The sequence below is a fragment of the Talpa occidentalis genome, unplaced genomic scaffold (assembly GCF_014898055.3).
Source record: "Talpa occidentalis isolate TD23 unplaced genomic scaffold, MPIMG_talOcc4v2.1 talOcc4.14, whole genome shotgun sequence".
NCBI lineage: Eukaryota > Metazoa > Chordata > Mammalia > Eulipotyphla > Talpidae > Talpa > Talpa occidentalis.
The window spans coordinates 53721128-53746971 of NW_023601433.1; the positions used below are offsets into that span (position 1 = coordinate 53721128).

Sequence of the window (25844 nt, forward strand, 5' to 3'; positions counted from 1 at the left end):
CACATTAAGAGTGCTTCCTGGGAGGGAAGCAAGCATGCAAGCACAGAACAAGCACCCATGTTCTGTGGCCCAAGGTGGCTGAGCTCTGTCCATGGCAGCCTTATGGGATCATTGCTTTCTCTAAATAGGTACCTTGCCCTGGTGAGCGCCTTGGCTTGTGGGGCAGACTGGGTGTTCCTTCCAGAGTCGCCCCCAGAAGAAGGCTGGCAGGAGCACATGTGCATCAAGCTCTCAGAGGTAACTCACGCTTTGTTTCCCTCCATCTCCGGTGAGTCACTTGCACTTCGCAGACCAGGATCTGCAGCAGCCTCCGGCATTGTCAACTTGGCAGTTTTCAATTGGTGAAAACTTACCAATTTCAAAGTGAATTCACGCTTGCCAGAGGGTCTACCTATATTGACTAGTCAAGGATCCATGTTCTCTTTTATATTGCAGAGTAATGCGATAGAGAAACAGCTATAACTTTTTTGTTCTTCATGCAGAACAGTAGTTAAAGCTTTAGATTAAGGAGTTTCCCAGAAATCATGGCTCTTAAAAGAAAGTTCACAGTTGGGCAGCTAATCTGCTTCATGCCTCTCTCCACTCACCAAGCATGAACAGACCTGTGTTTTGACTCCAACCTAAGTTCCCCCACATGCTATGACATCTCCGGTAGCTTTGTCCCCCTCGCACTGGCCTGACTGCCAGGTTTGTGGGCTAAACACTGTGAACCAGGCCTCCCCCACTGCCATGAGTCTGTGCATGTTTGCCTTTCACACTGTGGCTGATTAGCATCAGGCAAGTTTCCCTCCCTGAAGGCTTCTATAATGAAGGCATATGAGTTTGCACATAAAAGCAACTTATAACTTTCAGGGCAGAAATCCCAAAGTGTGGTCAATTTCCCTTCTTTTATTTTGATAACTGTTGTCTCACTGTTTAGTGGTAAGTAATGTAAGCAAGCAGCATAGGCTACTCACCCCTACATTCAGCAAGCACCACTCCTCATGCCACAGGGCCCAGTGCGCATGAAGACACGGCCCTCACCTTCAGGGTGACAGAGTTGGAGAAAGGAATCCAGCAGGGTGCTTTGTTGACCTAAAAACTGGTATAAGGAGCTCTGATCAAAGCTGCATTTCTGCTGAGAAGCATCATGTACCTTTGGAGGTTAGAGCCTTTAGCTATACAAAACCAGTAAAGCGGGGCTGTTCAAGTATGAACGTTACTATTAAAGTCCTAAGTAAGTTCATTGTTTTGTGGCTCTGATATGGGACATGAGCAATATCCTCCACCCACCAGCTGGTGTGGGGCAAGGCCAGGTTGGTTGCATGAGGGAAGGTGGTATTCTTTCGAGACTGTTAACTTCTGTGTGGTCTGAGGACATCCATGCAATTACCACTGCGTGTGATATATTACTTAAAGTCACAACCCCCAAGAGACTGTGACTGTCCCCTGGCAGCCACCTTTCCACCTCCCTGCCTGTCTCTAGCCCTGTCCAGGGCAATGGTGTGGCAGGCCAGGGAGTAATGGGAGCCCTGTAGCGAAATAGAAACTAACCCTGGCTGACACCAAGAATATGGTGGTCAGGAAGGTTGGGGGAAGTTGAAGTGGTCGTTTGATTTTCATGTATCGATTGTCATTATTTCTGCAACTCTGTAGTCTTCTCTGCAAATACTTTTGAGTTTTGAACATAAATTGCACAGGCAGTTAGGACAACAGTAAGAATTTGTGGGGTCCTCTCTCCTGTAAGTCTTGACAGATGTGTAGGACAGTTGTTTTAAAAGAACTTGAATGTGTAAACACTTGATATTGTTATATTTAATATGTAATTAATTTTTATTGGTCATTAATGTTGCATTATAAGACTATGTAATAAAATGCCTGATGTGTAATTAATTTTATTGGGCATTAACGTAGCTCTACGGGAATATGTAATATATCTAATATGTAATTAATTGGTTATTAATGCAGCACTGCAAGAATTTTTCCAATATCTTGCTGCATAAAATGACTTAGAAAATTAGCCCCAAGTCCAAGAGATTTGAGTGCAAAATTGAAAAGGACTGTCCAAGGCATCAGGATTCCTAGGGTTAGATTTTGGCTCTGTCCCTCATCAGGGCCAGCACCACTGTCCCGTGTCCTAACCCCCTCGGCATGATGTGGGTGACATGATCTCTCCTTAGTGATCCCATGAGGAGTCAGTGAATGTGTTAGTTGATCCAGGTGGGGACCCAGGAGGCTTTCAGTGAATTATCTTCCCATGGAAGTATATAGACAACACTGTCATTTTTTAAGAGTTTCAGAATGTTTTGTGGGTAAAGCATGGCTATTTGACAAATCCCTTATTCATGGACGTGCCATTGCTTCCTATATTTTTGGTTTTCCAAATGATGCAAAAATAATTGCTTGTGTACTGTTATCTTCACACCTTAAAGATTTCTGTCTGAAAAATTGTTTGATGTATAGTAATAATGAATTATCCATCCTAAAACCCAAACAACATATGTGTGTGACTCCCCATGACAAACTGACTAGGGAGTCAAAATCACCTCTTAGGGAGCACCTCTGACTCCTCCTGCCCTCTAGTACTCACCCTCCCAGGGTGCCTGTTGTTCGGAAGCACAGTTTGTAAACTTGACAGATCCTACTGGCAAGGGACCAGGTCACTGAAGCAAACTGCCCCAGGTTGTTTAAGAAGAGTTTCAGCATTTGAAGATTTTCATTTTCTGTTTTCTTAGAACCGTGCCCGAAAAAAAAGACTGAATATTATCATTGTAGCTGAAGGAGCAATTGATACCCAAAATAGACCCATTACCTCTGAGCAGATCAAGGAGGTGAGTGTCATCTTCTCTTTAGTCCCCTGTCACCCACTTGAAAATGGGGAAGCTTAGTGTGCTGGCATGATTTGGGTTTAGAACCCTGCATTATTCTTTTGTAAGCACTTTTTGTTCATCCTGATACTTAAAAATATTTTTATAGTGGCTCATAACTTTAATGAGATTCATACAGCTCCCAGCTCTGGAGGTCTTGTGCTTCCTACCTTCCCACTGGGAATGTTACCAAAGGCTTCATTTTCCCAGACAGATGGAGGAAGCTAGGTAGAGTGGTATAAAAGGTTCCACCTCTGGCTACCAGCCACTCTAATAGGATCAGCCAAGAATGTGTGCTTGAGTAACTTAAGACACTACCATTTCCGCCCCCCCACCACCACACCCACCCACCCCTGATTGCTATCTTGTTGCCTCAATCAGATGGGGGCAGGCCTATTGGGCCAGACAGGCCAGGATGGGTTGGCCAGGCCAACTGGGTTCTAGAAGAAAACCACAAATCCGGAAGGAACACTGAGGAACAGACAGGCTCTGGTTAAAACCACCCCTCAGGATCAAAGACATTTTGATTTGGATTTTTAAGTTGGTTTCTCTACTGCGTGCCTGGTTATGGTCACTAGTGAGAAAAAAAAATCTTGTTATTAATTCCTACCAACTGTACATCTGAATATTAAAACATTGAGAGAGATCTGTGAAAATTACCTGGCAATATTGATAAGAAGTTATCGATAGAGCCAAGATTCTTGTGTTCCTCCTAATCAAAGTTGAGCATGAATCATGGACTATAAGACTGCAAAAAGGAATTCTATGGAATTCTATGTGCTAACCCGTTATCTCCATAGTAGAGTAAACTGAGGCCCAGGAAGACAGGTTACCTGCCCCGGCTCTCCCCCTGGGGTCCATATGGGTCTCAGCCTGAGGAGGATAGCTCAACTTTACTGCTGTCCTTTCCACATACATCTATACAAATTTAAGGTGATTCATGGAAATGGTTACATTTTTATAAAGTATTAGTCTTGTTTTCAATAAGCTACACAAAGAGATTTTTTTTTTTTTAAGTCATGTTACTTATGTTTGTTTTCAAGGTAGGAGAGACATAAGATTTTTAATTGATTACAGAGGTATTATTTTTAAAAAATAATTTTCAGCTAGCCATCAAGCTAAACATTCCTCCAGGAAGCCAGGTTTAGAAATTAACATGTTTTTGCCCATGTGGATCCGAAGGAAGCGTAGGGACTCTTCTCAGTCCCCAGCCCGTCACCTAGCACGGGTGGGTGTGCCCGGCCCATGGCGTGTTGTGTTCTGTGTCACCTGACAGAGCTATTTCCCTTCAGCTTGTGGTCAAACAGCTGGGGTATGACACGCGAGTGACCATACTTGGACATGTGCAAAGAGGCGGGACACCTTCAGCCTTTGACAGGATTTTGGTAAGTGAGGGTGGAAGTCAGAGGGCATTTTTTTCTGGGGAGGCAAAGGAATGGATTTGCCACAAAGACTGAGCACCCTTCGATAGAGGTGTCTCTGCCAGGTGGCTCAGTGGAGGGGCCGGGGCTTCCACATGGACACCTGCTGCCTTGAAGAGTCTAGTCCCGCAGATGTGGGACACCTATCCAGTGAGGGAAGTTGAGGATGACTGAGGCTCCTGAACAAACTCAGGAGGTAAAAAGGAGGTCTTCCATGTGCAGGTTTCTAGAAACAGACTTGGGGAGCAGAGACCTAGAGTGGGGATCTGGGTGGTTCTCCTGCCTCTGCTTTTCCCCCTTCTCCCTCGTACCAGCAGGCAGTGTGGGCTAGTCTGGCGTGGGGGTTGGGGGAGGGGAAGGAAGTGGACTTGACCTGTCTGACCTCTGTGATGTTGTTTCCAGGCCAGCCGCATGGGCGTGGAGGCCGTGGTCGCCCTTCTCCAGGCCACCCCAGAGACCCCGGCCTGTGTGGTGTCGCTGAGCGGGAACCAGGCCGTGCGCCTGCCCCTGGTGGAGTGCGTGCAGATGGTGAGCTCTGCCCCACAGCCACGCTGCCCTCTTGTCTGCAAAGCAGGGAGTTAAATGACCCTTCAGAGGCACAGGAGCTGCCCTGTGGGCTCCATTTTTCCTTTCTCCATTCTAAGTTAGCACATCTATGAACCTATTAGTAACCTCCCTTGAGAGTAAGTGGACTCTCAGGGAGGAGCGTTCTCAGAGGATCTCAGGCATTTCAGTCAGAAAGTCAAAGAAAGGTGGTGGAGGAGAAAGGCCTTGTTGAGAGTTGGTGGGAGGTTGTCATGGGAATGCAGGGGGACATTGCTGAGCCTCAAGCTTTAGCCACTGCCTGCCTCCGCACCCCTCAGACACTCAGGTCTGTGATGTGACACATGCCGGCTAACTCAGGTGACTTACTCACGGGCATTGTCTCCTTCTAGCCCCAGAGTGCAGGCTAACAGATTGAGGAAAACGGGTTAGAACTTTCTAGTTACATGTCTGTTAGCTGAGGCAGCAGTGGCATCTCATCAGACATTACTATTTTAACCTTTTATTTTTCAAAGTCTATTCATGAATATCATTTTATTATATCTTTCCAGAGACCATGAAATTTATTTGCTATAAATACAGTTAACTAAGTAATAAAGGAACTTGTTGGAAGTAACCTTAGAAACACCATTTCGAAAAGCCTATGAGAGTGTGTGATGCTTGTGAATCTTTGTCTGTGAGTGTGTTTGTGTTTGTACATGTGAACTTTGTCTATCGTGTGAGTGTTTGTACGTGTGAACTGTGCGTGCAGGTTTCTCTGTACGTTCATGTGTGTGCATCTCAAGTGTGTGTGTGTGAGGGGGAGGGGTGGGCTACCTTCATGTAAATGTGAATGTGACATGAGAGGCTTAAAAGGATCTGGACACCAAACTCTTGTGCCGTAAGTTTTTCTTGTTTTTTTCTTAACTTATTTCTTCGGTCCAGGTTTCTGTTGATTTAGATAAACACAAGGCAGGAATGATTTGGCTTGTCCTTCAAACAGCTGCATAGTATGTTGCATTAGTCAGACAGTTCACATAACCCTAGTGACCAACTCACTTGTTGTCAGGCTTTTCCTAAGGGTCTGGTATGTCCTTACAACTGCATATGACATTAGGGATGGGATTATTTTTTCATATTGTGCAGATGAGGAAACTTAAGTGCAGAGAGATGAATAACTTGGCCAAGATCCTCAAGTTGAAGGGATGAGGCTGGTGACACCAATGTATAGGAGTCCTCAAGCTTTGCCCCACAGATGCCTTCCCCCCAAAGGCCACGAATGTGCTCATCTGACACCCCCGACACCTATACATACAGCCATGGAGGCGCTGACTCTTGACATCTTCTTGCTCTTTTGTTTTGCTCTACAGACCCAGGATGTACAGAAGGCGATGGATGAGAGGAGATTTAAGGATGCTGTGCAGCTCCGAGGAAGGTGAGTGTTTTTGAAGAAATCTCTATTGAGAGCCTTTGTTCCTTGCTGTGGCCATCTAGAATGTGCTTAGAAGTTGCACTTGTTCTGTCTCAATATAAAGGGCCAAACATGAAGGCAGTACAAAAAGCAAGTTTCTGCAGGTTGAAGGCCTACATGATTAGTTAGAAATTATTTTGGGCAGGGTGGAGGTTTGCTCCGCATATAAGAGATAAGACAGAAAATGACATACTCTGCATGTAGGAAAAGCAACCTAAGGCATCCTAGTCACAGAGCTGCTGCTGCAAGTAGAGAACAGTGGGGGTCCCTCCCAGGGCTTGCAGGACAGGGCTACAGATGGGACCCTCCCTCCCCTGGCAGCCAGGACACAAAACTAGCATGCTACACACAGTTCTTTGCAGCCCTTTCACTGAGACATTCCTCATGTGCTACCCCAACAACCTCCGTTTCTTTTAGGAGCTTTGAAAACAACCTGAACACCTACAAGCGACTTGCCATCAAATTGCCAGACTCTCAGATCCCAAAGGTAGGAGGTCTTTGCACGCTGGCTCTCCAGCCCCACTCCCCACCCTCCCTTTGCAGTCCTTTCCTACCCAGGAAGCTGTGCCCCTCCAGTCTGAGCATCTGGGCCCGGGTTCCCTCCCTGGCCTGTGCAAGTACAGGCTGGGACACACCCAGTGATGGGGGCTTATGCCTTTTCCATTTGCAGAGTAACTGTAACGTTGCTGTCATAAATGTGGGTGCACCTGCCGCTGGGATGAACGCAGCCGTGCGCTCAGCAGTGCGCATGGGCATTGCGGATGGACACAAGATGTTCGCCATCTACGATGGCTTTGAGGGCTTCGCCAAAGGCCAGGTGAGTCCCTGAGGTGGTGCCAGGAGAAGGAACATCACGGATGGGAACATACCTTCCAGGACTTAGAACCTAGGGTTCCCTAATGGGCTGAACAGTTATTGCTTTTTAATGCAAAGCTTCTATTTTGGAATCCTGTCCTAATGCTTGTTCTAGACCTGCCAGTTGAGCTCAGAATAGAACATAGTTTCAAGTGTTCTCAAGGGCAGTAGATAGCTCTAGGGTCCAGTGGACATCAGGTGGAAGGGGACAGGTGCTGAAATGCTGCTGTCAAGGTGAGGCAGTCATGAGGCTTCAGCAGTCCTTGCAGCAGTCTCTGCACCTGTCAAGGGTGCAGACATCTGAGGTGTTTCTAAAACTCTCTGACCCTTTTCTCTTCCAGTTACAGTTTCATTCTGTGTTTGCACTTAGATCAAAGAGATCGGCTGGGCAGATGTCGGAGGCTGGACTGGCCAAGGAGGCTCCATCCTTGGGACAAAACGGTAATTCCCATCTTGACCCTGATCTGCTGCTAGGAAGAGGAATAAGCCCTGTTCCCGAAGAGAGTGGCTGGTAGACAGGCTGTGCTTTCAGTTTCCAGGAAAGGAATTCTTCTGGGCCTGTCCTGCCCACCCCGGGGAGTCTGAGTTGTGTTTTAAGGAATACATGAGACAAGGACCCTGGGGAAGAGAGCAAGCAGATAAGTTGGGGAGGATCCTCTCCCATGATCACTTGTTGCCATTGGTCTGAAGCTTCATCGGGTGGACACAATGCTCTCATTTGAGGTGATAAAGTTAAGTGATGACATGGGCAGTGGGATGTGCTACTCAAACCAGAGTCAGGCTGGCGGTGTCTCCATCTGTGTCTGTGGGGATAGCAGACTTGAACACACAATGCCGAAGCCCAGATCACACGGCAGAAATGCCCCCTGAGTGATTGCAAACAAAAATGTTTCTAAGTTACAACAAACTCCTGTTTCTAGTAGGACTTGGGAACTGGGAATTTCAATGAATTGTTGTCTAACACTAAGCCCAGTTCTTTATATCTTGACCTCAGGGTACAAGTGTTAACACCCGTCGCGACTGCATATCCCATTTTGTATGGGAGGGAAGTAACGTTTGGGTCTAATAGTGTTGGCTTCCGCAAATGGAAATATTTGGGCAATAAAAACTTTAAGGCTTAAAAAAAAAAATAATAGTGTTGGCTTCCTCATCCATGTCTGCTTACTGCAGACACGGCAAGGAATTTGCCCTTTGTTCCACTTTGAAACCTGGGTGCCCCCTGGGTGTAGCAGTCCTGTGTCTCCCAGAATGCTCATACTTGTGTTCTGAACAAAGTTCCACCTAGAAGAAGAGGACCTGTTGGCATGCCTCCTGGGCCTCTTCAGACTGTGACACCCCTCCCCACCCCCCGAGTGTGGTTTGCTTTCCGAATAGACCTGGGAGTAATCTGGGTGCACTGAGGGGTGACATGCTAGCTCAGTCTGGACATACTCAGTGCTTTACCCCAGACTGAGGGGGCTGTGCACGCCCATTGGGCTCACTTACTGCCCCAACTAATCCCAGTTCTGACATTTCACTTTACAACTTCTCACAAATCTACCAAACCTATGAATTCTCTACTGCCCCAAGTCAGCTTAACAGCAGGATGGGGCTGGGCGCTGGGCAGGCTTTTGGGACCCTGCATAGCCATTGTCATTGCCTGATTCTTGTGTTGGCCATCCTTGACAAGGGGGGAAAAAAGAGAAGACTGGCAAGTGGCAGTGGGTATGACCTTAAAGGAGCTAAGATGGGACATGCCATATATGTGTGACTTGGGAACTGGAAGGTTCAGACAATTATTGCTGGGAACATTCTCAATCTTTCTGTTGAGCAGTAGAGTTTCTTTTTTTTTATTTTTTAAAGATTTATTTCTTTATTTATACAAGCACTAGGTACAGTCAGAGGCGCGGGAGGGTGAGAGAATTCACCAGAGCCAGAGCAGGGAGCAGAGCAGGCAGAAGGACCGAAGTACACTGCTGAGGGGAGCAGTGGGCGGCAGGAGAGGTCTGCGCGCCATGTGGGACCCTCGCCCGGCGACTGGGGATCGAGCCGGCGCTGCAGAGGCTGTGGACAGCTTCGCAGCCCAGTGCTCAACCGCTGCGCCACCAGGGAGGCCCAAGGCAGTAGAGTTTCTAATGAGGTAGTAGAGTTCAAGCCGCTGGACAATTGCAAAGTTTCTTCCAGTTAATTTGAAAATGTACCCCGAGACTCACTGTGTGGTTCCCCAACATGCCACTCTGGGCCTCCCCAACCCCCCATGAGGAGGGAGGCAGATGGTTATAGTGCCACTTGGTTTGGTCAGGGGCAGGAGTTAAGTGGGTCCTGTTGGGGTGCTGGGGGTGACCTTGTCTCTTGATTTTCAGTACACTGCCTAAAAAGTATCTGGAGGAAATTGCAGCACAGATCCGCACCCACAACATCAACGCACTGTTGATCATCGGAGGATTTGAGGTATGTTGTCTGTTCCCCCACTAGCTCTTGGTGCGGCATGTCTGAACAGTGCCTCTGGCCAGCTGCTGGCCAGCATGGTCCTGGCTGCTACTCTTCACTGAAGGTGGTCATAGCACCCCAAGTTCGACTGCCACTGGACACTCGTGATACAGACAACATCACGGTCCAGACGAAGTATGAGCCCACCCAGTGCTAGGAAAGTGACTCAGTCCAGAAGCAGGAGCTTGACACCTTGCCTGAGCTCCACCATCAGTGAGTTCTGTCTCTTAAATTGAAGCCCTTTGGTGACTCAGAAAGGAAAGGAGTTTTATGGGCAGTTTGTTTAAATTTTTTAAATTATATACCAGGGCTGCTGGCCTTAATATTTTCTGCTCATCCCAGATCAGTGCCAATATCACCTTTCAGTTTATGTAGAGAATATGTAACAGCCTCACCCTGAGCAGCCTCACCCTAGTCAAACTCTCACCCTGAAGAAATGTGATCTGGCGTCTACAAGATGTTGCCTGTGGTCCCCTTCGTGCCTGTCTGTGATGTTAATGTGTTCTCACCTGGATTCTCTTAGTGGTCCATCAATATCCCTCTCTCTGCTCCCCCTTCTTTCCCCACAACTGCACACACTTACCTGCAGGCCTACCTGGGATTGCTAGAGCTCTCAGCTGCCCGGGAGCATCACATGGAGCTCTGTGTGCCCATGGTCATGGTCCCTGCCACTGTCTCCAACAACGTGCCGGGCTCTGATTTCAGCATCGGTGCAGACACGGCCCTGAATACCATCACCGACGTAAGTCCATGTAGTCAGCAAAGCAGGTGCCGTGGACACTAACCCAGAGGGCACCTGGCCCGCTTCTTTATCTACCAGTACACTAGAAACCTGAGCGAGGTCTGGGCTTGTTTTGTTTCCAGAAAGATAGTAAAAGATCTGACCATCTCTGATCCAGTTTCCAAGATTTCCACCACCTCCTTTCCTACACCGTGGCCAGAACAATGCCCAGGCCCATGGAGTGACCAGGAGCATCTGAAGAGCACATGGGGTGGAGGTCACCACTTTTTGTGATTCGGATAATCATTAAAGTGGGGTTTTTTTTTTCCTCCTTTGGACAAACCAAATGGTATCAAGCCTGTACACCTTATTGTGATAAATCCTGGGTGTAGTCGCTCCTACTTGAATGTTTCAGAGTAAAACTTGAACTAAACACTTTATTTTACTGATTAGCCTGCATCCACCATTGAATTTGTGAAACTTTTGACTGTGGCCACCAAATTCCTTCTCCCTTTGTAATTGGTGATGTTAGCGACATCTAAAATACTAGGGATGCTATTTCAGTCTTTTTACTGAAAGGCAAAACGAAACAGAAATAACATCTTTATAATCCTATTTGTAAATCACACCTGAGAAATCACATGGGAGTTGAGGATCGCTCTTTTTTTTTTTTTTTTTAATTCAGTGACTAAAATTTCTCCATCAATTCTCAAGTTTCATTTTCCTTGTGAGGCCCAGATCTCTTAAATATTTTTTTGAGATTTTTTTTTTCCTTCCACCTGTGGCATCCCATTTGTTTCTAGTACTGGTAAATAAAAAGGAAACGCTTTGAAAAATCAAAAATGGTATGTAATGCTTAGCACTGGTTTCTCACTTTTCTGCACTTCTTAAACTTTCTGCAATTTCTTTACTAAAAAGCTCCACCTGTGTCACCTGTGTCCCTGCTGGAGCGTCCTCATTGCCATCACCTGTCCCGCCTGCGCTGTGCTGACTGTGTCCTACTTGCGCTGCTGTTGAGTTAATTCAGCTCCTGGTCTTCATGCTGTAAGGTCACTGTCTGTCGAGAAATGAACTTCATTTGTTTCAGTGCTTATCTCCCTGCCTCAGCTACATTTTGAACATGCTTTTGCTGACCTTGCAGTAGAAACAACTGAATGTTCATTTTTCTTAATTGCTACTTAATTAGCACTGGTCTTGGGGTGGGTGAGCCGGTGACAAGTTTCATTTGCAGGTCCTGACCGAGGTCGGTGTTCATCTCCCTGCCATGATTCACGTGCACTCACAGCACAAAGACACGACGCCCTCTCTCACATTCCAGGCTCCACAATGGAATTGTTTTCCAGATTACAAAGATATAATTCATATGTATTGTTACATCTGAAAGCCAAAATATTTGAAAACCAAAATATGTAGGGGAAAAAGCTTCCAATTATCCATCCTTGCTCCCTGAGGGATTTTGAGATTTATTCTTTATCTTGAATTCAGTTTTCCATTGCGTTCCTCAGAGCCAGGGTAACCAGTGATAAACTAGGCTGCGCTCGTGCAGGTACCAGGCCTGCTGACCCACCCAGGTGAGTGATGGAGTTGCTCAGAGGCTCAGAGTCTAAGTCCTGGTTCTGGTTTGTGATCAGGGATAAGCAGGCAGTGACTCCGTAGTGGAAGTCAGCACAGAGGACTGTGGGCAGCCTGGACGTGGTGACACTGCAGCCCTCGCTCTTCTGGCTACAGTGAAGTTGAATCTTTTGAGGGAGATTTAGATTTGGGATGGGCTGACTGGCCATGAAAAGGGAAGGGGGTGGCATTGTCAGCAGGAAATGTGCAGGGAGGGAGGAGTCTGAGGATGGCATCGGTGCCCTGGGTCCCTCCCGATGCTACCGGGGACCTAGGGAATCTTGGGCAGAAGGAGCAGTGTGAGGTGAGCATCAGTCCCTCACCTTCTCGGTTCTCCTTGCCAGACATCTCCTTCTCAGGTGGCCTGAGAATCTGGGCCCATAGTCTATAACATGGCTCTGTCTGCCTCAGTGCTTGGCCAGGAAGCGCTCAGGATGCAACCCAGCATCTCCAGTGCCAACTGCTCCTGTTCACACTCTGTGATTCTCACTGGGTGGGAGTTTAGCCCCCAGAGGACAGCTGCCAGAACTGGGGACATTTCTGGTGGTCAGAACTGGGTGAAGGTATGCCACTGGCATCCCATGGGTGGAGGTCAGTGTGCTGCTGGAAGCCACGCTGACAGGACAGCTCCTACCTGGAGGTGCCCTCCCAGAAGGTGAGCGGTGCTGAGGTGGACAAACCTGCAAAGTCTCTTCTTCTTGCCACCATTAGTGCTTGGCTGACGGGGCTTCACTGGACACCAGTGTCAGCGTGCTCATGTGTTAGGAGGGAGCAGCACAAAATCGATCCCTCAGAACAGGTGTTTAGAAAACACTCACACTGTGGTTACAGGCTTTTTAAGCGGCAGGTTTTTATCCCACAGAACTGACCCGTTTGTCTTTTACCCAAAACATAGCAAACATGAGCTGTGCCCTGTGCTGCTCTCAATGCTGAGAAGGTAGCAGCAGCCACAGTCCTGCTGATGGCCCAGAGGTATGATTATAGAGACTAGGAGAACCATGATTATTTCCTTAAAAACCACTCTTCTCAACGTGAATGTGGAGGACTGTGAATATTCACGGAGGCTTTGTAGAGTTGTGAGATCTCTCTGTCAGAGCCTGAGGCAGCGCCGCCCCAGGATCTGGATAAGACCTTTGTCTCCAGGGCAGGGGCCTCCAGGTCTCTGCTTTGTGACTGAGGTGGACAGGTCGGGAAGGCGGGGTCTGTGGGGACACTGAGTGAAGCTGGTCGCAGGTGGGTAGAGTTGGTGACGTGGAGTCTGAGGGTGGGCAGAGCTGCTAATTCAGGGTCTGGTGCCGGTGGTGAGTGCCTACCTCCCCTCCATCCCTACCACTCAGTGCACTAACTTACTCAGGCCCACCCTACCATCCTTGGGCCATAGCCGCCCTGAACATGTTTGGGGTGCTAAGAGGTAATGGAGGACATGCCTTCTGGGGAGGCTTGGGTGCTACCTGCTTCGAAACTTAGTGTTAGGCAGCAAAATGGAGAATAGTCAGAGTGGAATAAAGACAAGAAATGACCCACCAAAACCCACCCCCTGCTGTTTGGAGCTCTGTGGGTTTAGGGATGGTGGATGTGGGCCTGTGTCCACTGTTTTACTAACACCCGAGGCAGCTAATGCAAACCCCCATCCATGTGCTTAGGAACAGCTGACTTTTTTGACATCAGAGTTACAGTTCGACCTTGGATTCCAGAGTAGTTTGGCGTTCTTGGTTTTATCTGCTGCTTCATGTCAGAATTGCAAAGGAGGCTTGGCAGGGACAGGGTGCCTTTCAGAGCAGAAGGGCACCCAGCTACGGGCCCAAATGCTCTAACTGCATGTCTGCCTTGGGGGACTATAGGGTGGCCCGAAATAGGAATGTGGGGTTATTGCATAGTTTTGCAGCAGGCACCTGTGCCCCGCCTACTGCAGAAAGTCACAAGATTAAATCGGTACATACACTCTCCCAGCCATGCCTTTGCTCACCTGCTTCGAGATGCCTAGAAAGAACCACTGTTCTCTAACCACTAACACCCTGTGCCATCCTGGCCCTGCTTTGCTGCCTTCATGCTTGTGTCCCCTCCATGCTGGGCACTGAGCCCTCCTATCACTCCCCAGGCATTATTGGAGTCCCCCTGCCCCCCAGTTTCTGCATCACTGGCACTTCTCTCTCACCCACTGGGGAAACGGAGCTCACTAATGCCCCCTAGCAAGTGGTGTCCTCCCTGATGCTTTGTCAAGCTCTAGCCCCTGCCTGATGATGAGCAGGGGGGCAGATGCCACACTAACCACCCACACTGCTGCTTCAGGGTTATGAGGGTATGATCATGTTGGGTGATGCCCGCAGCAGCCACCAGGAATTCTGCTTGCCTATGTGTGTCCTGCCTGCCACCATGAGCAACAACATCCCAGGCACAGAGATAAGTCTGGGCTCTGATACCAGCATGAATGCGATTGTAGAGGTAAGCGCAATGACACTCATTTTATTTGCTCCCACATTTTGTTTCTGTTCCCCAAGGAGACTGCCAGAAAGGGGATACCTATTTAGTCTTTCAGGATAAATGAACCATATTTATTATTTACCTTTTTTTCCCCCTATTAGCTGGAGTTGATATCACACTTTACAGGCTGGGGTGAGTTATCCTAGCTTCTCCATTCTACGGAGAATCTATCTTATCAAAACTCCGATGTTCTATCAGTGCTCTGGGTGGAATTTCCACTTCCCTGCCTCTTGCACAAGAGGCCTGGGGTTTCACAGGTACGCTGGGGGGCCACCTCTTATGCCCAAGAGGCACAGCCAGGTGTGCGGCAGCTAGAGGGGACCCCAGAACAGCACATAGGGAGGGACATGTATCTGAAGGCACTGGGGTGGGTGGGTATGTGGTGCCAGAGCAGGCCCCATTGGCTTGAGTACCTCCTTGGTGGTGAAGTGAGGTGCTGCTGGAGTTGAAATAGCATCATCTCAGGAGGTTGCATCAGTGCAACACTGCCCAGCTGTGTGACAGGTTCAGCAGCCCCTGCCCAGGGCTGAAGCTGGTGCTTCTATTGTAGGTGAGCCCTGCCCACCCCACTCTGCTCCATGCCAGGCTTTGGTGTCACCAGGCCTGTGGTCAGTGACCGGACATGAGCGCTCTGGTGGCCCCAGTGTACTTGTGCTATGGGGAGTAGCAATCCCGTAACAAAAGAGGTGGCCACGTCCAGGCCCTATCACTGATCACCCAGAAGGTGACCTCGGCCTCTTTCTTGAGATACCCATATCTAGGTGGGCTCCACCGTTTGCCTGCTGAGCCCTAATTCTATTGGAGAGCCCCTTGGTTCAGCCTGGCACAGACCTAGAACAGCCTGGGTCCAGGTCGATTCTCCTGCGCTGAGATACCACATTGGGATAGGGGAGGAAAGGTCACCTGCTGTCTAAAATCTATGGTGTCTTGTCTCTGACTCATAAAGTGATGCACATCTTAAGCTTGTCACTTGTTTTCTCAGAGCTTGCTGCCAAGAGGTAACTGGCCTCCTTTTTTTCTGAAGTGCTTTCCATGAGGCTCCTCGCCAAGTGAGGGGTGCCGTGGGCCAGCACAGCACCTCCTTAGGTTCTGTTTCTTTGCTGGACAGATGCATGGAGTGGCCCAGGCTGCAAGTGCGGCCATCCCTCGAGGCCCCATGGCATCGTTGACGCCCCCGGGTGATCACACTTGCTCTCACCCTCCCATTGCACCTGGCCTCTGTCCCGGCTTTGCCCTCAGTCTGTGCCTTGTGGGTGAGGCCCAGCCCATCTGGTCTGGTCGCCCAGGTTCTGCTGACTCACTTCTGAGAATATTTGTCACAGGAGACTAACCTGAGAACTCCGTGACAGAGTAGGACTGTGGTCGTTAAGACTGTGGCTTTTCCCCTATTTTACACTGTCCGAACTCCATTTTATCTTTTCATACTTGATTTTATATTTTTTAAATATCAGTACAGGAAAAAGTTAGCAGTGGTGGAACTTGTACAAGTTTTTCCTGCAGTTTCCTTGAAATCATTCACCAAATGCAGGTTGTCGGGATCTGGTGGGAGGGGACACTGGCACAGTGATGACAAATGGTCTGGGCAAGCAGGGGGCATCAGTGCCTTATTCCTTCCTCTCACCCCTAAAGTCAGAGAACCCCCCCACCCCCAAGAGCTGCCAGCCCCACATAGGTCATACTTGGTGTTGTGGCCTCGCGTCAAGGCTACTTCTAGTAACTCTGGCTGTGATGACTATCTTTAAAAGACAGGATTCAAACTGCTGGATACACTGATGTGCCGAAGAGAAGAGAAGGTGTTTAGTCACAGCCTGTTTAAGCTCTAAACAAAGGCTGAGTGTCAGCCCTCCACTGCTGTTCTTGCTCTGTGGCTTACAGAACCCTGGGGCTTCTGCTCGGTTGCCGGGTCCACTGGGGCCCTTCATCTTTGCCGTCCTCATCAGAGCTGAGAGGCACATGCTCAGGGTAGCCTTATGAAAGCCTTTTTGCCAGCATATTATTTTCCATTAAGGGATTATAACATTTTTCTGCAATAACTTAAGTGACAATAATTCTCTGCCTTAGGGTGGCATGCTGGGGAGAGTCAGTTGGAAATAGAATGCATGTGATTTTGCAATGGTAGGGGACCTGGAATGTGGTCCACGAATGTAGCCCTGTTCTTCCCCACCGCACAGAATTCCTTGGAAACAAAGACTACGCAGGGAGGTTTCAGTACTTGAATGTCATAGACGACATCCAATGATGTCCACAAGGAAAACCCACGCCGGCCTGTGTGGGTTCTCCAGATACTTGTCAGGTTCTCACCCCCTGTCCCTGTGCAACCACCAGCAAAAACTATAATACTGATGCTTATTTCTCCCCTTCTCAGCTTCTAGAGACACTAAGTTGCCCACCAACTAAAGCACATACTGAATTTTGAATCAGTCTCTTTTGTAAGGGTGAGGACCCATCAAAGAAATTTAAAGTATAGTTATGAGTGATTTTAATTGAGCTTGTGTTTGAAAACCAAAATTCTCTTTTTATATGTAACTCAAGGTACTGGAGTGAGTTCCCACACTGGTGGTGGTACACTTTGGAGCACGCACTGCCCTTCCCCAAAGACCCATGAGCTTGGTTGGCCTCCTTGCCTCCACCCTATTGGTTTCCCTGCAGACTCACTTAGGGCCTCCTGTACCACTGGTTGCTGGTAGCTGATATGGGCACCTGCTGTGTTGAAAGACACAGCTGGGGGCTGCTGCTGTGGCAGAGGTGAGAGTCCATCCAAGCTGTGATTCCTGTCTTCATGGAATTTGCGATCTTAGTGAGGAAGATGCACCAGATCACAATGACAAATGACTGCAGAGATGTGCTTTGGCCATCTCTGGGATGAAAGGACAGGGACTCTCACGAGGCTCCTTGTAGATACTCTCGTCTATGCCCAGGAAGTAGCTGGATTTCCCAAAGAAATTATGTTAGTTCCTTTGCTGGCATAGTCCCTGGTCCTTATTCATCTCACAACCTGCCAACGGGCACTTCCAGCATCCTGTGCCTCTTCCTGGGTATCTCGTGGATCCTGCCTCTCTGAGGACACTGACATTTATATCCATGTTCACCAGATAATCTAGGATCATCTCCCCCTCACCCTCCTGGAATTAATCACCATGTAAGCAAACAGTCCAGTACAGGAATTAGGGCCTTGCTGACCTATGGGGCCACTGTCTTGGAGCCACGAGAACAGGGTGGCACAGTAGGGATGGGATGGCAGCTGGAGGGCAGGCCAGACACTCCATGTGAAGGCTGTGTCACACTTGAGAATGGTGTTAAAGGAGGTGCTGAGCAGGGCCAGAGGTCCAGTGCGTTTTTCATGGACTGAGCTAGGTCAGAGACTTTACAAGACCTGAAGGAGAGTGGGCTTGTCTAGAGAGGGGAGCAAGTGGATTTTTGTGGTGGTGGTTTTTTTTTTCCTCCCGAGCTTGTGTCCCCAACCAGGCCTTAGGGGACCTACTCTAAGTGTCTGGAAGACTTGGGTGTTTTTGTCTAAGAATCCACCACTACCAGACTTTGAGTAGCGATGCTAGACATGCTGTAACATTGAGGGAGAGAGTGCGGCTGACCAAAATCCAGACTTCACAGAGAACTTTTCAAAAGAAAATCACAAATTCCCATTGGCTAAACCCACACAGTCTAACATGCTCATATCCTGCAGGCTGCCTTGGCAGGTAGACGAGCTGGTCTGTTGGTCTTCCCAAGGCCCCTGGGAGGAGTGATCAGGTCTGCTGCAATGGGCAGCTCTTACATCACAGGGACTGATCACACTGACCAAGGTCAGGGCCGTGCCTGCAACGGCCCAGAGCTGGGGACACATAATAGGACCTGCTGGGCTTGCGGGGGGCATGGGGCTCTGGCCTATCCTGCACCTGCCTCAAATGACCCATGTCCTCCTGTGACCAGACCTGCGACCGCATCAAACAGTCGGCCAGTGGGACCAAGCGCCGTGTGTTCATCATCGAGACCATGGGGGGCTACTGTGGCTACCTGGCCAACATGGGGGGCCTCGCCGCAGGAGCCGATGCAGCCTACATTTTTGAAGAGCCCTTTGATATCAGAGATCTACAGGTAAGCACAGGCCCTTGGGCCTTTGCTGCTGCTTCCCATCTGATCAGTTTGGTGGGAGGGGACAAGGATATTGAACTATATGACCTTCCAACGGCCCATCTCATCAAGCCCAGGGAGGTCCCGGTGCAGGACTCCTTCAGTATCAGGACAGTGAGAACAAACATGCTTCAAAGTGCCTGTCCTCCTTACACGAGCTTGTATGTTTTTGCCTCTTGCATTATCTCATCCACTATGTCGTTAGCATTTCTCATAGGCAGGTCATTAATCTGGACATTGGTGCTGAATGGTGAAAGGTTCGGCGCAGTAAAGAAAAGGAGAGCCAGGCTACATTTCTCAAAGGGAGGGAAAGTTTATTGCGCCCTGGGCGGACCTCAAGCACCCAAGGCGGGGGTCAGTGAAGCCGCGCGCATTGTTAGGGGGAAGCAGGGTGTTATAGGGCGAGGAGAGGTCAGGTGGGTAGTTGGGCTCCTATGGCGGGAAAAGTTTGTAGGGCAGGTATAGGTTCTTTGTCTGAGAGGAGACTCGTAGAGGGAGGGGGGAGGCTCATTGTCTGAGTCCTCCAGGCAGGTATCTGCATTCCTGCCCCCCAGGTGGGCTTCCGGGTAGGCTTTTGCATTGCGGCCTGCTGCATGGACCTTTCAAATGGGACCTGGTATTCCATAAACAGCTGCTGTACATAAACAGTCTCTTTGGCCTTCTGGACTATATAGATCGATCCTGGCTCCTGGGTGCCCTTATGGGTCTGAGTTTGGGATGCTCTGCAGTGGCTGCAGCCCCCCTTCCTGTGCTGCCCCGGAGTGGCTTTTGTTAAATGCCAGCAGCCACAAACAGCTAGAGCTGTGGGGACGCTAGACTCATGGGGACATGGCACAGTGGGCTCAGATGTCAAGTAAAACATGGGGACAAAGCTAGCCTCCTCTTTCCTGCTACATGCTCAAGAAAAAAACCACCTTACTAGTAGTATTTTGTTAAAGTAGATTTAGGTTCATAGCAAGGGATTTTTCCTGCAGGCCTCTGTCACGACCCAGCACAGCCTCCCACACAGTCGGTGTTCCCCACCAAGCGGTACATTTGTTAGAAGATGTGGCCACGTCTCCACATCCTGAGTACCCAAGTGTACAGCTTCACTCCTGTGTTGCCACTTGCTCCTTTCATAAGGTCACAGGTGCCTTCTAAATTGATGCAGGTTTCTCTGTTCCCCCAGCTTTTTGGGGGAAGTGCTGGTTGGGAGAGCGAACCATTAGTTAGATTGCCCAGTCCCCCTTCAGGGATTGAAGGAGTCATGGGTGTGGAGGGGAAGGAGAGCCAGCAGGGAGGGGGCAGCACCTGGCTCTGTGTTGCTGGCTGCCCTTGCTCCCAGCCCCAAGGTGCTCAAGGACAACTTTGGTGATGCCAAAATCTGTTCCGTAGGATGGAGGGGCTAGTTAGCAATGAAAACTCAACTGAAATATACAGAACCACAAATATGGCTCATAAATAAATAGTTGTGATTTTATCTTCATCTGTTTTTGAGCCAAATATATCCGGTAGAGAGAGAGAGAGAGTTTTTTGTTTTTTTTAATAAATGATTTATCTTCACCTATGAATTTCTTTACAAGACTGAATTAAAAATTTAAAAAGCCTGTCAAAAGAAGATGCCTGGCCAACACTGTTGCAGTTCCTGGCACATAGCAGATAATAATTGTAATAACAGCTGAGATTTGCTTGCCTGTAAATATCTTTTTGCATGTTTTTCCTCTCAAAATAGAGTATTTCTTTCCTTACAAAATTTGTGGACAAATTTGAGTCAGTAAAAAATTCTCTCATCTGAAATGGTCATTAGGCAGTTACATGAGATTGAACATAAAGATGTAATGGAGAGTTATTTTCCTTAGAAAGAAAATATTGTAATGGTAAAATGATAAGGATCGTGGAGCAGTGGATAAGCCTCAGGCCAAGTATATAGAATATATGTAAGAAGATCTATTTATTTGGAAAAGCTTAAGTTCTGCTGACTAAATAAACATGCTGAGTATGTCACTCCTATCCCTACCTCCTGGGGATGCATAACCTTGTTATCAAAGTCACCCCACTGCATTTTCCCGCATGGTGTGTTCTCCTTTGTCTTTTGCCCCCTCCACTGAAATGTAGACTTGCCCACTGCTAGTTTCAGCACGTAGGCGTAGGCTCCTACAGTGCCTGGCACACAGCGGGTGGTGAGTAAAAGGTATTGGGTTAACAGAACACTCTTTTCTAGTCCAACGTGGAGCACCTGACACAGAAGATGAAGACCACTATCCAGCGAGGGTTGGTGCTCAGGTAATGGCAAACCTTTCTCTATCCCTGACCTAGCTTGTCAGAACCTATTTGATTGAAAAGAACCATTCTCTGCCATGATTCTCACGCTGAACACTAAGAAAGAGTAGCTGTGTGTTGTGTTATAAAAGGGCATGCATTTAAATTGTGAAGTGGTGATTTTTAAAACATTTTTGCTTTGTAGCTTATTTTATTTTTTTAAGATCTCTCCAAATCATACTGTCTGTTGTTCACAGGGTCTTGGGCTGTCAAAGGGCTGGGGTGGTCAAGCTGGCACAGGTCACCAGTGCTCAGTGGGCCTCAAACTCCCAGCTACCTTTTGGGCCAGAAGCTCCTAAGTCCCTAACCCCTGCTCTGATTAACTCGGCCACTTCCAATCATTTCAGAAATGAAAGCTGCAGTGAAAACTACACCACTGACTTCATTTACCAACTCTACTCGGAAGAAGGCAAGGGCGTGTTCGACTGCAGAAAGAACGTGCTGGGCCACATGCAGCAGGTGGGGCCTCTCCGATGCCTGGATCCGGGGGGCACACCCCCGGAGAGGAAGGTGTTAGCCATGGACTGGTTTCAGACCAGTGTTTTGTTTTAACCATTTGGAAAGAAAAGTGTATTCATAAGCACATTCCCAGAAGATTTAAAAAAACATCTAGACTGTTACAGGACCATTTTAAAGTTAAACCAAAAATCAGTTTTGGGAGTTATCTGTTTGCAATATTTGGGCAGATGGAACTTTTTAAGGAAATCCTATCAACTTTTACAGAATTAGTGATGCCAGTTAACTAGAAAAATTTATTCAAATTAAGTGCCCCATTAGATATTGGGCCATCATTAGTTAAATGGAAGGTCAAATACTTATTTGAGGTTTGCACAAAATCAGAATGATTTGGAATGATTTGGAAAGCATCTTGAGATGTTCTAATTTGTAAGGGTGCCTTAGATAACAAAGCTGGAGTTGCTTAGGATGACCAAGACTCTGCCTGCTCCTTCCCCTTTAACCTAGACCCCATTAATTCATTTCAGAAGGTCAGTGAATCTCCTGATGAAATGCAGGCATATGTGTATTTTTGTGAAAATGAGTCCTGAGTTCATATTTTTGAAGGAAAGTATGAACCTCTTAACTCAAGGTTAGAGGATTCTAAGACAGTGCCCACTGCCAGTGGACTGGTCCCACGGATTAAAAGTTTCAAAGGCTAACCTCTGGTTACACAAGTCACAGGGTTTGTGTTTGGTTAGTTCCAACTAGACACAAGACAGAAATACACACACACACACACAAAAAAAAAAAAAAAACCACAAAACCTAGCTTTACAAATTTGGTCTCTCAAAATTACGTGAATTTTGTTAAGTAACAATAACTTTAATTTCTAATTCACTTTTAGAAAGCAGCAGCCAGGAAGGTGGCATTGCGTATCTAACATTTCACATTACCACCAACAGGGCGGAGCGCCTTCTCCATTTGATAGGAACTTTGGAACCAAAATTTCTGCTAGAGCCATGCAGTGGATCACTGAGAAACTGAAGACATCTCAGGGAAAAGGTATGGGGGACAGGGGTGAGGCGGCGTTAATGTTGAGACAGGCTGGCAGATGAGAAAACTCTTTTTTGAGTTTTCTGTGTTAATTTCTGTTTTTCTGTTTTTCCTTCTTGGTTATATATTTTCTTTTTTCCAATTCATCTATGAGTACTCATCTCATTAACTCTCAGCCTTTTTTCCTACAATTTAAGCCAATTTTCCTATTCTGGTATTTAGTGAAGTAGTCACTCACCATCAACTGTTCCATCACCCGCATCACCACCAGGACTAGTGTGGGCGGAGGGAGGCCAGTCACCACCCTGGTGCGCATGCACCATGGCCTCTCTCCTTCCAGTCCTGATCCTGAAGGAAGCAGCAATAGCTGGGGAGCACCAGCTCTTGGGTGTCCCTCACCACCTCTCTTGGCCCCCAGCAGAGCTGGGGAACTCTAGCTTCCACCCAGGCAGGTTCCAAGAAACCCCGATTCTTCCTCCCACAGGGCCCTACACCCTCATGTCAGTGAGCGAGCCTTCCTTTCCCCTCACCGTTTCTTCCTCTGCTTATTATTTCATCTAACCTGTTCATACAACTAATTATCAGTTCTTAGATCATTTTCTTTATTTTATAGGAAAATTTGTAACAGATGATTCTATCTGTGTGCTGGGAATCAACAAAAGAAAAGTTCTTTTCCAACCTGTGGTAGAGCTAAAGAAAGAGACAGATTTTGAGTAAGTAAGCATAATATCTAAACCTCACTGCTGTCAAGAGTAAGTGCTAATCCTCGCTTCAGTTTCTGTAAGTGACTCAGTTACATGTTTAAGAAAGCCAAGTTAGAAGATGCAAGACTCAGAAATAGGGCTTAATGTTTAGAAATGAAATGATCACCTAGACTTGATGGAAAAGCTACATAAAGCCCCTTCCTGTGTCTGGGCAGGCAGAGCATCTGCTGCATCCAGTGTGGTTTCAACCCTGCCTCCTCTCCCTCCTCTTCCACAGCCACAGAATCCCCAAAGAGCAGTGGTGGCTGAAACTGCGGCCGCTCATGAAAATATTGGCCAAGTACAAGGCCAGCTACGAAGTGTCTGACTCCGGTGAGCTGCTAGACGTGCACAGTGGCCACGAAGAGCATGCTGCCATCTAGACGCATGGGGCCCGCCTGTCCACCAGTGATGCTTCCCATTTCCCGTCTATCACCCATTTTTGTAACAGTTAAGTTATTTATCAGGACTTTATGTGAGTACTGTTGACATTAATACTAATCACAGCATACCCGCCACCTGTACCCTTCGCCCGTGGATCCTTAAGAGACCCAAGAGTTTTCTGCTGGACCTTCCACCCCACGTCCTGCTTTAAATGTACACACCCAGTGGAATTAAACACTTGGCAAAACTCAGTACTCTCTTCAGTTTTCTAATTTTTAAATCTGAGGATCTGTGGGTCGCTACCAAAGGTGAATCTGCACATATTAGCAAACTGTTTTGCACACAGCAGACATCATTTTGAAGGGAGACAGGCTCCCTGAAATTGCCTTGCTCTGGGAGAGGTGACCCAAATCCACCTCTTGTCTGCTTCTCAAGGGACACCAGGTGTATTATTAGAAACAGAACTCACGTGTGCTTTAAGAACAAGGTAAGCTCAAACACTGGATTCCAAGGCTACCAACATCTCCTCCACGTCAGCCCCACCTTTAGGGTGACCTTTTGGAGTCCCTCGGGGCTGTGGCCTGAGATGAGAAAGGTAACAGCTTGTAAACCAGAAATGGTGGAGACAGGCATTCTATCGAGAGGATGACAACTGAATTAAGTCCCTTCAAGCACTGAGAAACAAATGATAAAGGAGAGCAAGCACGGAGATGTTCCCTTTCTATCTGAAAAATGTCATTAACGGATGAGAGAGGGCCCCCCTCTCTACAGACCAGGTAGGAAAAGCTTCAGTTAACACTCACTCATAGGTACCGAGTTCTCGCTGGTCTGTCAGGCTGGCTGGCATATTTGTGTTAGTTTTCTGACAGGCCTTCCTGTAACCAGTTTTTTATAAACCAAAGCAGATATTGGGATACCTTGGTTTGTTCATTTCATTCGTTTTTAAATAAAGGTCCCAAGAACTACTTTAGGAAAATGTCATTTAAAATGACTAAAGCACAGTAGATTACAGTTGCTTTTTATTTTTAAAATAAATAATCTAGGGTTAGTAAGGTAAAATAAGCATTTATATCATTAGAAGTCTTTAAAATTATAATTTGTACACCTCTGGCACTTAATGCATGATTATTTAGACTGTCTGGTTATTTAAACTGTAGAAGGATTTTGGTCTCACTTGCTAGGGTGATACCTTTGGTGAAATAATATTTATGATCAAGATTTAGGGGGAATGAAAACACAGTTAACTTTCCTGACTTCACAAATTGAACTGCGCTCAGACTTGTTATCTTATTATCCATGATGGGTCCTTGGCGAGTTTTGCATTCTCTGGTCCAAGGATAGCCAATCCGTGTGTGCTCTTCCCAACACCAAGGTACCTGAAAGGAAGGAGGCACTCAGGACTGTCTCCTGCATGGAGAACCTCAAAAGTCCAAGCAGGCTCTGAACACTGCAAGGGCCTTACTCACTTGTTGCTCACGTTGAGAAGACCTTTGTGGCAGACGGCAAAGAGCTGTTCCCGGTGGGCCTGCTTCATCTCGTCTGAGAGGCCATACAGGAAGTGGTCCATCCCTGGAAGGGAACACAGGTGCTGACCCTGTGTGTGGTCACCTTACTGACACATTTCCACCAAACATCAAACCATGATCTTCAGCTTCCCTGGAGCTTCTCCCCTTTGGGGGTGAGGATGAGGACAAATGAGATTTCATACCAGGACTATCTCCTCGCTGGGACAGCCACACTGTCCAGAGCACTAAGCCTCCTACGTGGCGGCTCACTCAGCTCTGAAACAATGGATCCTCCTTTCAAGTGGCAAACACTGAGATGCTCTTGCCCAGGTACCAAGAAGCATGTGCTTAAGGCAGAGACACCTACGTCAAGTAGGAAAGCCAAGTCCTGGAGGACTTGACTGAAACAGAGAGTTAAGGGGTAATAGGTGTATGGTCAGAACCCAGAGCTGGGAGTCCTGTCTGCTAACATCACCATCACAGTGCTGCTAGCTACTCCAAATACCTTTTTCTGAAGGGGCCACCGGGGCATCCACAGCAGAAAAAACAGACAACTTGGCTTCATCGATGTCCTGCTGGGAAAACCGTCCAGCCTTGGCCCAGTCCACAGCCTTTGCAAAGTATTGGAGCGTTTCTACTGAATGTGGATCCCTAAGAGACCCAAAGGGTTAAATAAATATTCGTCCATCAATGGGTGGAAAAGGAAATAGCAATCATGTACTGACTTCAACATTTTCTAGTCCTAAAATGATTATTTTAATGCTTAGTCTAAACAGCTCACTGACAAAAATTGATACTCTGGGAAATTTAAATCTAACGCAGATCTGTCCAATCTGTCACCTCTATTTGGAGACAAGGTCTGTCCACCTGATTCTGCCACCAGAAATGCAACTTTCTG

The 25844-nt window shown here is 47.6% G+C and overlaps 2 protein-coding genes across 5 annotated transcripts in view; one reads left to right on the top strand and one right to left on the bottom strand.

Annotated features, from left to right (window-relative positions):
• Positions 1 to 23707, top strand: part of PFKP (phosphofructokinase, platelet) — a 186758-nt gene extending 163051 nt beyond the window's left edge. The window contains exons 7-23 of one of the 3 annotated variants that reach the window (XM_054695056.1): positions 129 to 237; positions 2715 to 2810; positions 4139 to 4231; positions 4670 to 4795; positions 6160 to 6224; positions 6678 to 6747; positions 6931 to 7077; positions 7486 to 7556; positions 9458 to 9545; positions 10174 to 10326; positions 14206 to 14358; positions 18325 to 18489; positions 20726 to 20787; positions 21171 to 21282; positions 22224 to 22323; positions 22928 to 23027; positions 23296 to 23707. In XM_054695056.1, coding sequence (XP_054551031.1) covers positions 129 to 237; positions 2715 to 2810; positions 4139 to 4231; positions 4670 to 4795; positions 6160 to 6224; positions 6678 to 6747; positions 6931 to 7077; positions 7486 to 7556; positions 9458 to 9545; positions 10174 to 10326; positions 14206 to 14358; positions 18325 to 18489; positions 20726 to 20787; positions 21171 to 21282; positions 22224 to 22323; positions 22928 to 23027; positions 23296 to 23440 — 1855 coding nt within the window. In that variant the 3' untranslated portion in view covers positions 23441 to 23707. The remainder of the gene's footprint in view (positions 1 to 128; positions 238 to 2714; positions 2811 to 4138; positions 4232 to 4669; positions 4796 to 6159; positions 6225 to 6677; positions 6748 to 6930; positions 7078 to 7485; positions 7557 to 9457; positions 9546 to 10173; positions 10327 to 14205; positions 14359 to 18324; positions 18490 to 20725; positions 20788 to 21170; positions 21283 to 22223; positions 22324 to 22927; positions 23028 to 23295) is intronic. The other 2 variants (XM_037510541.2, XM_037510540.2) reach the window with 2 other exon arrangements.
• The window catches only part of PITRM1 (pitrilysin metallopeptidase 1), a 29570-nt gene continuing 27158 nt past the window's right edge, over positions 23433 to 25844 (bottom strand). For both annotated transcript variants that reach the window (XM_037510542.2, XM_037510543.2), the window contains 3 exons: positions 25452 to 25597; positions 24908 to 25010; positions 23433 to 24817 (listed from right to left, as the gene is read on the bottom strand). In XM_037510542.2, coding sequence (XP_037366439.1) covers positions 24724 to 24817; positions 24908 to 25010; positions 25452 to 25597 — 343 coding nt within the window. In that variant the 3' untranslated portion in view covers positions 23433 to 24723. The remainder of the gene's footprint in view (positions 24818 to 24907; positions 25011 to 25451; positions 25598 to 25844) is intronic.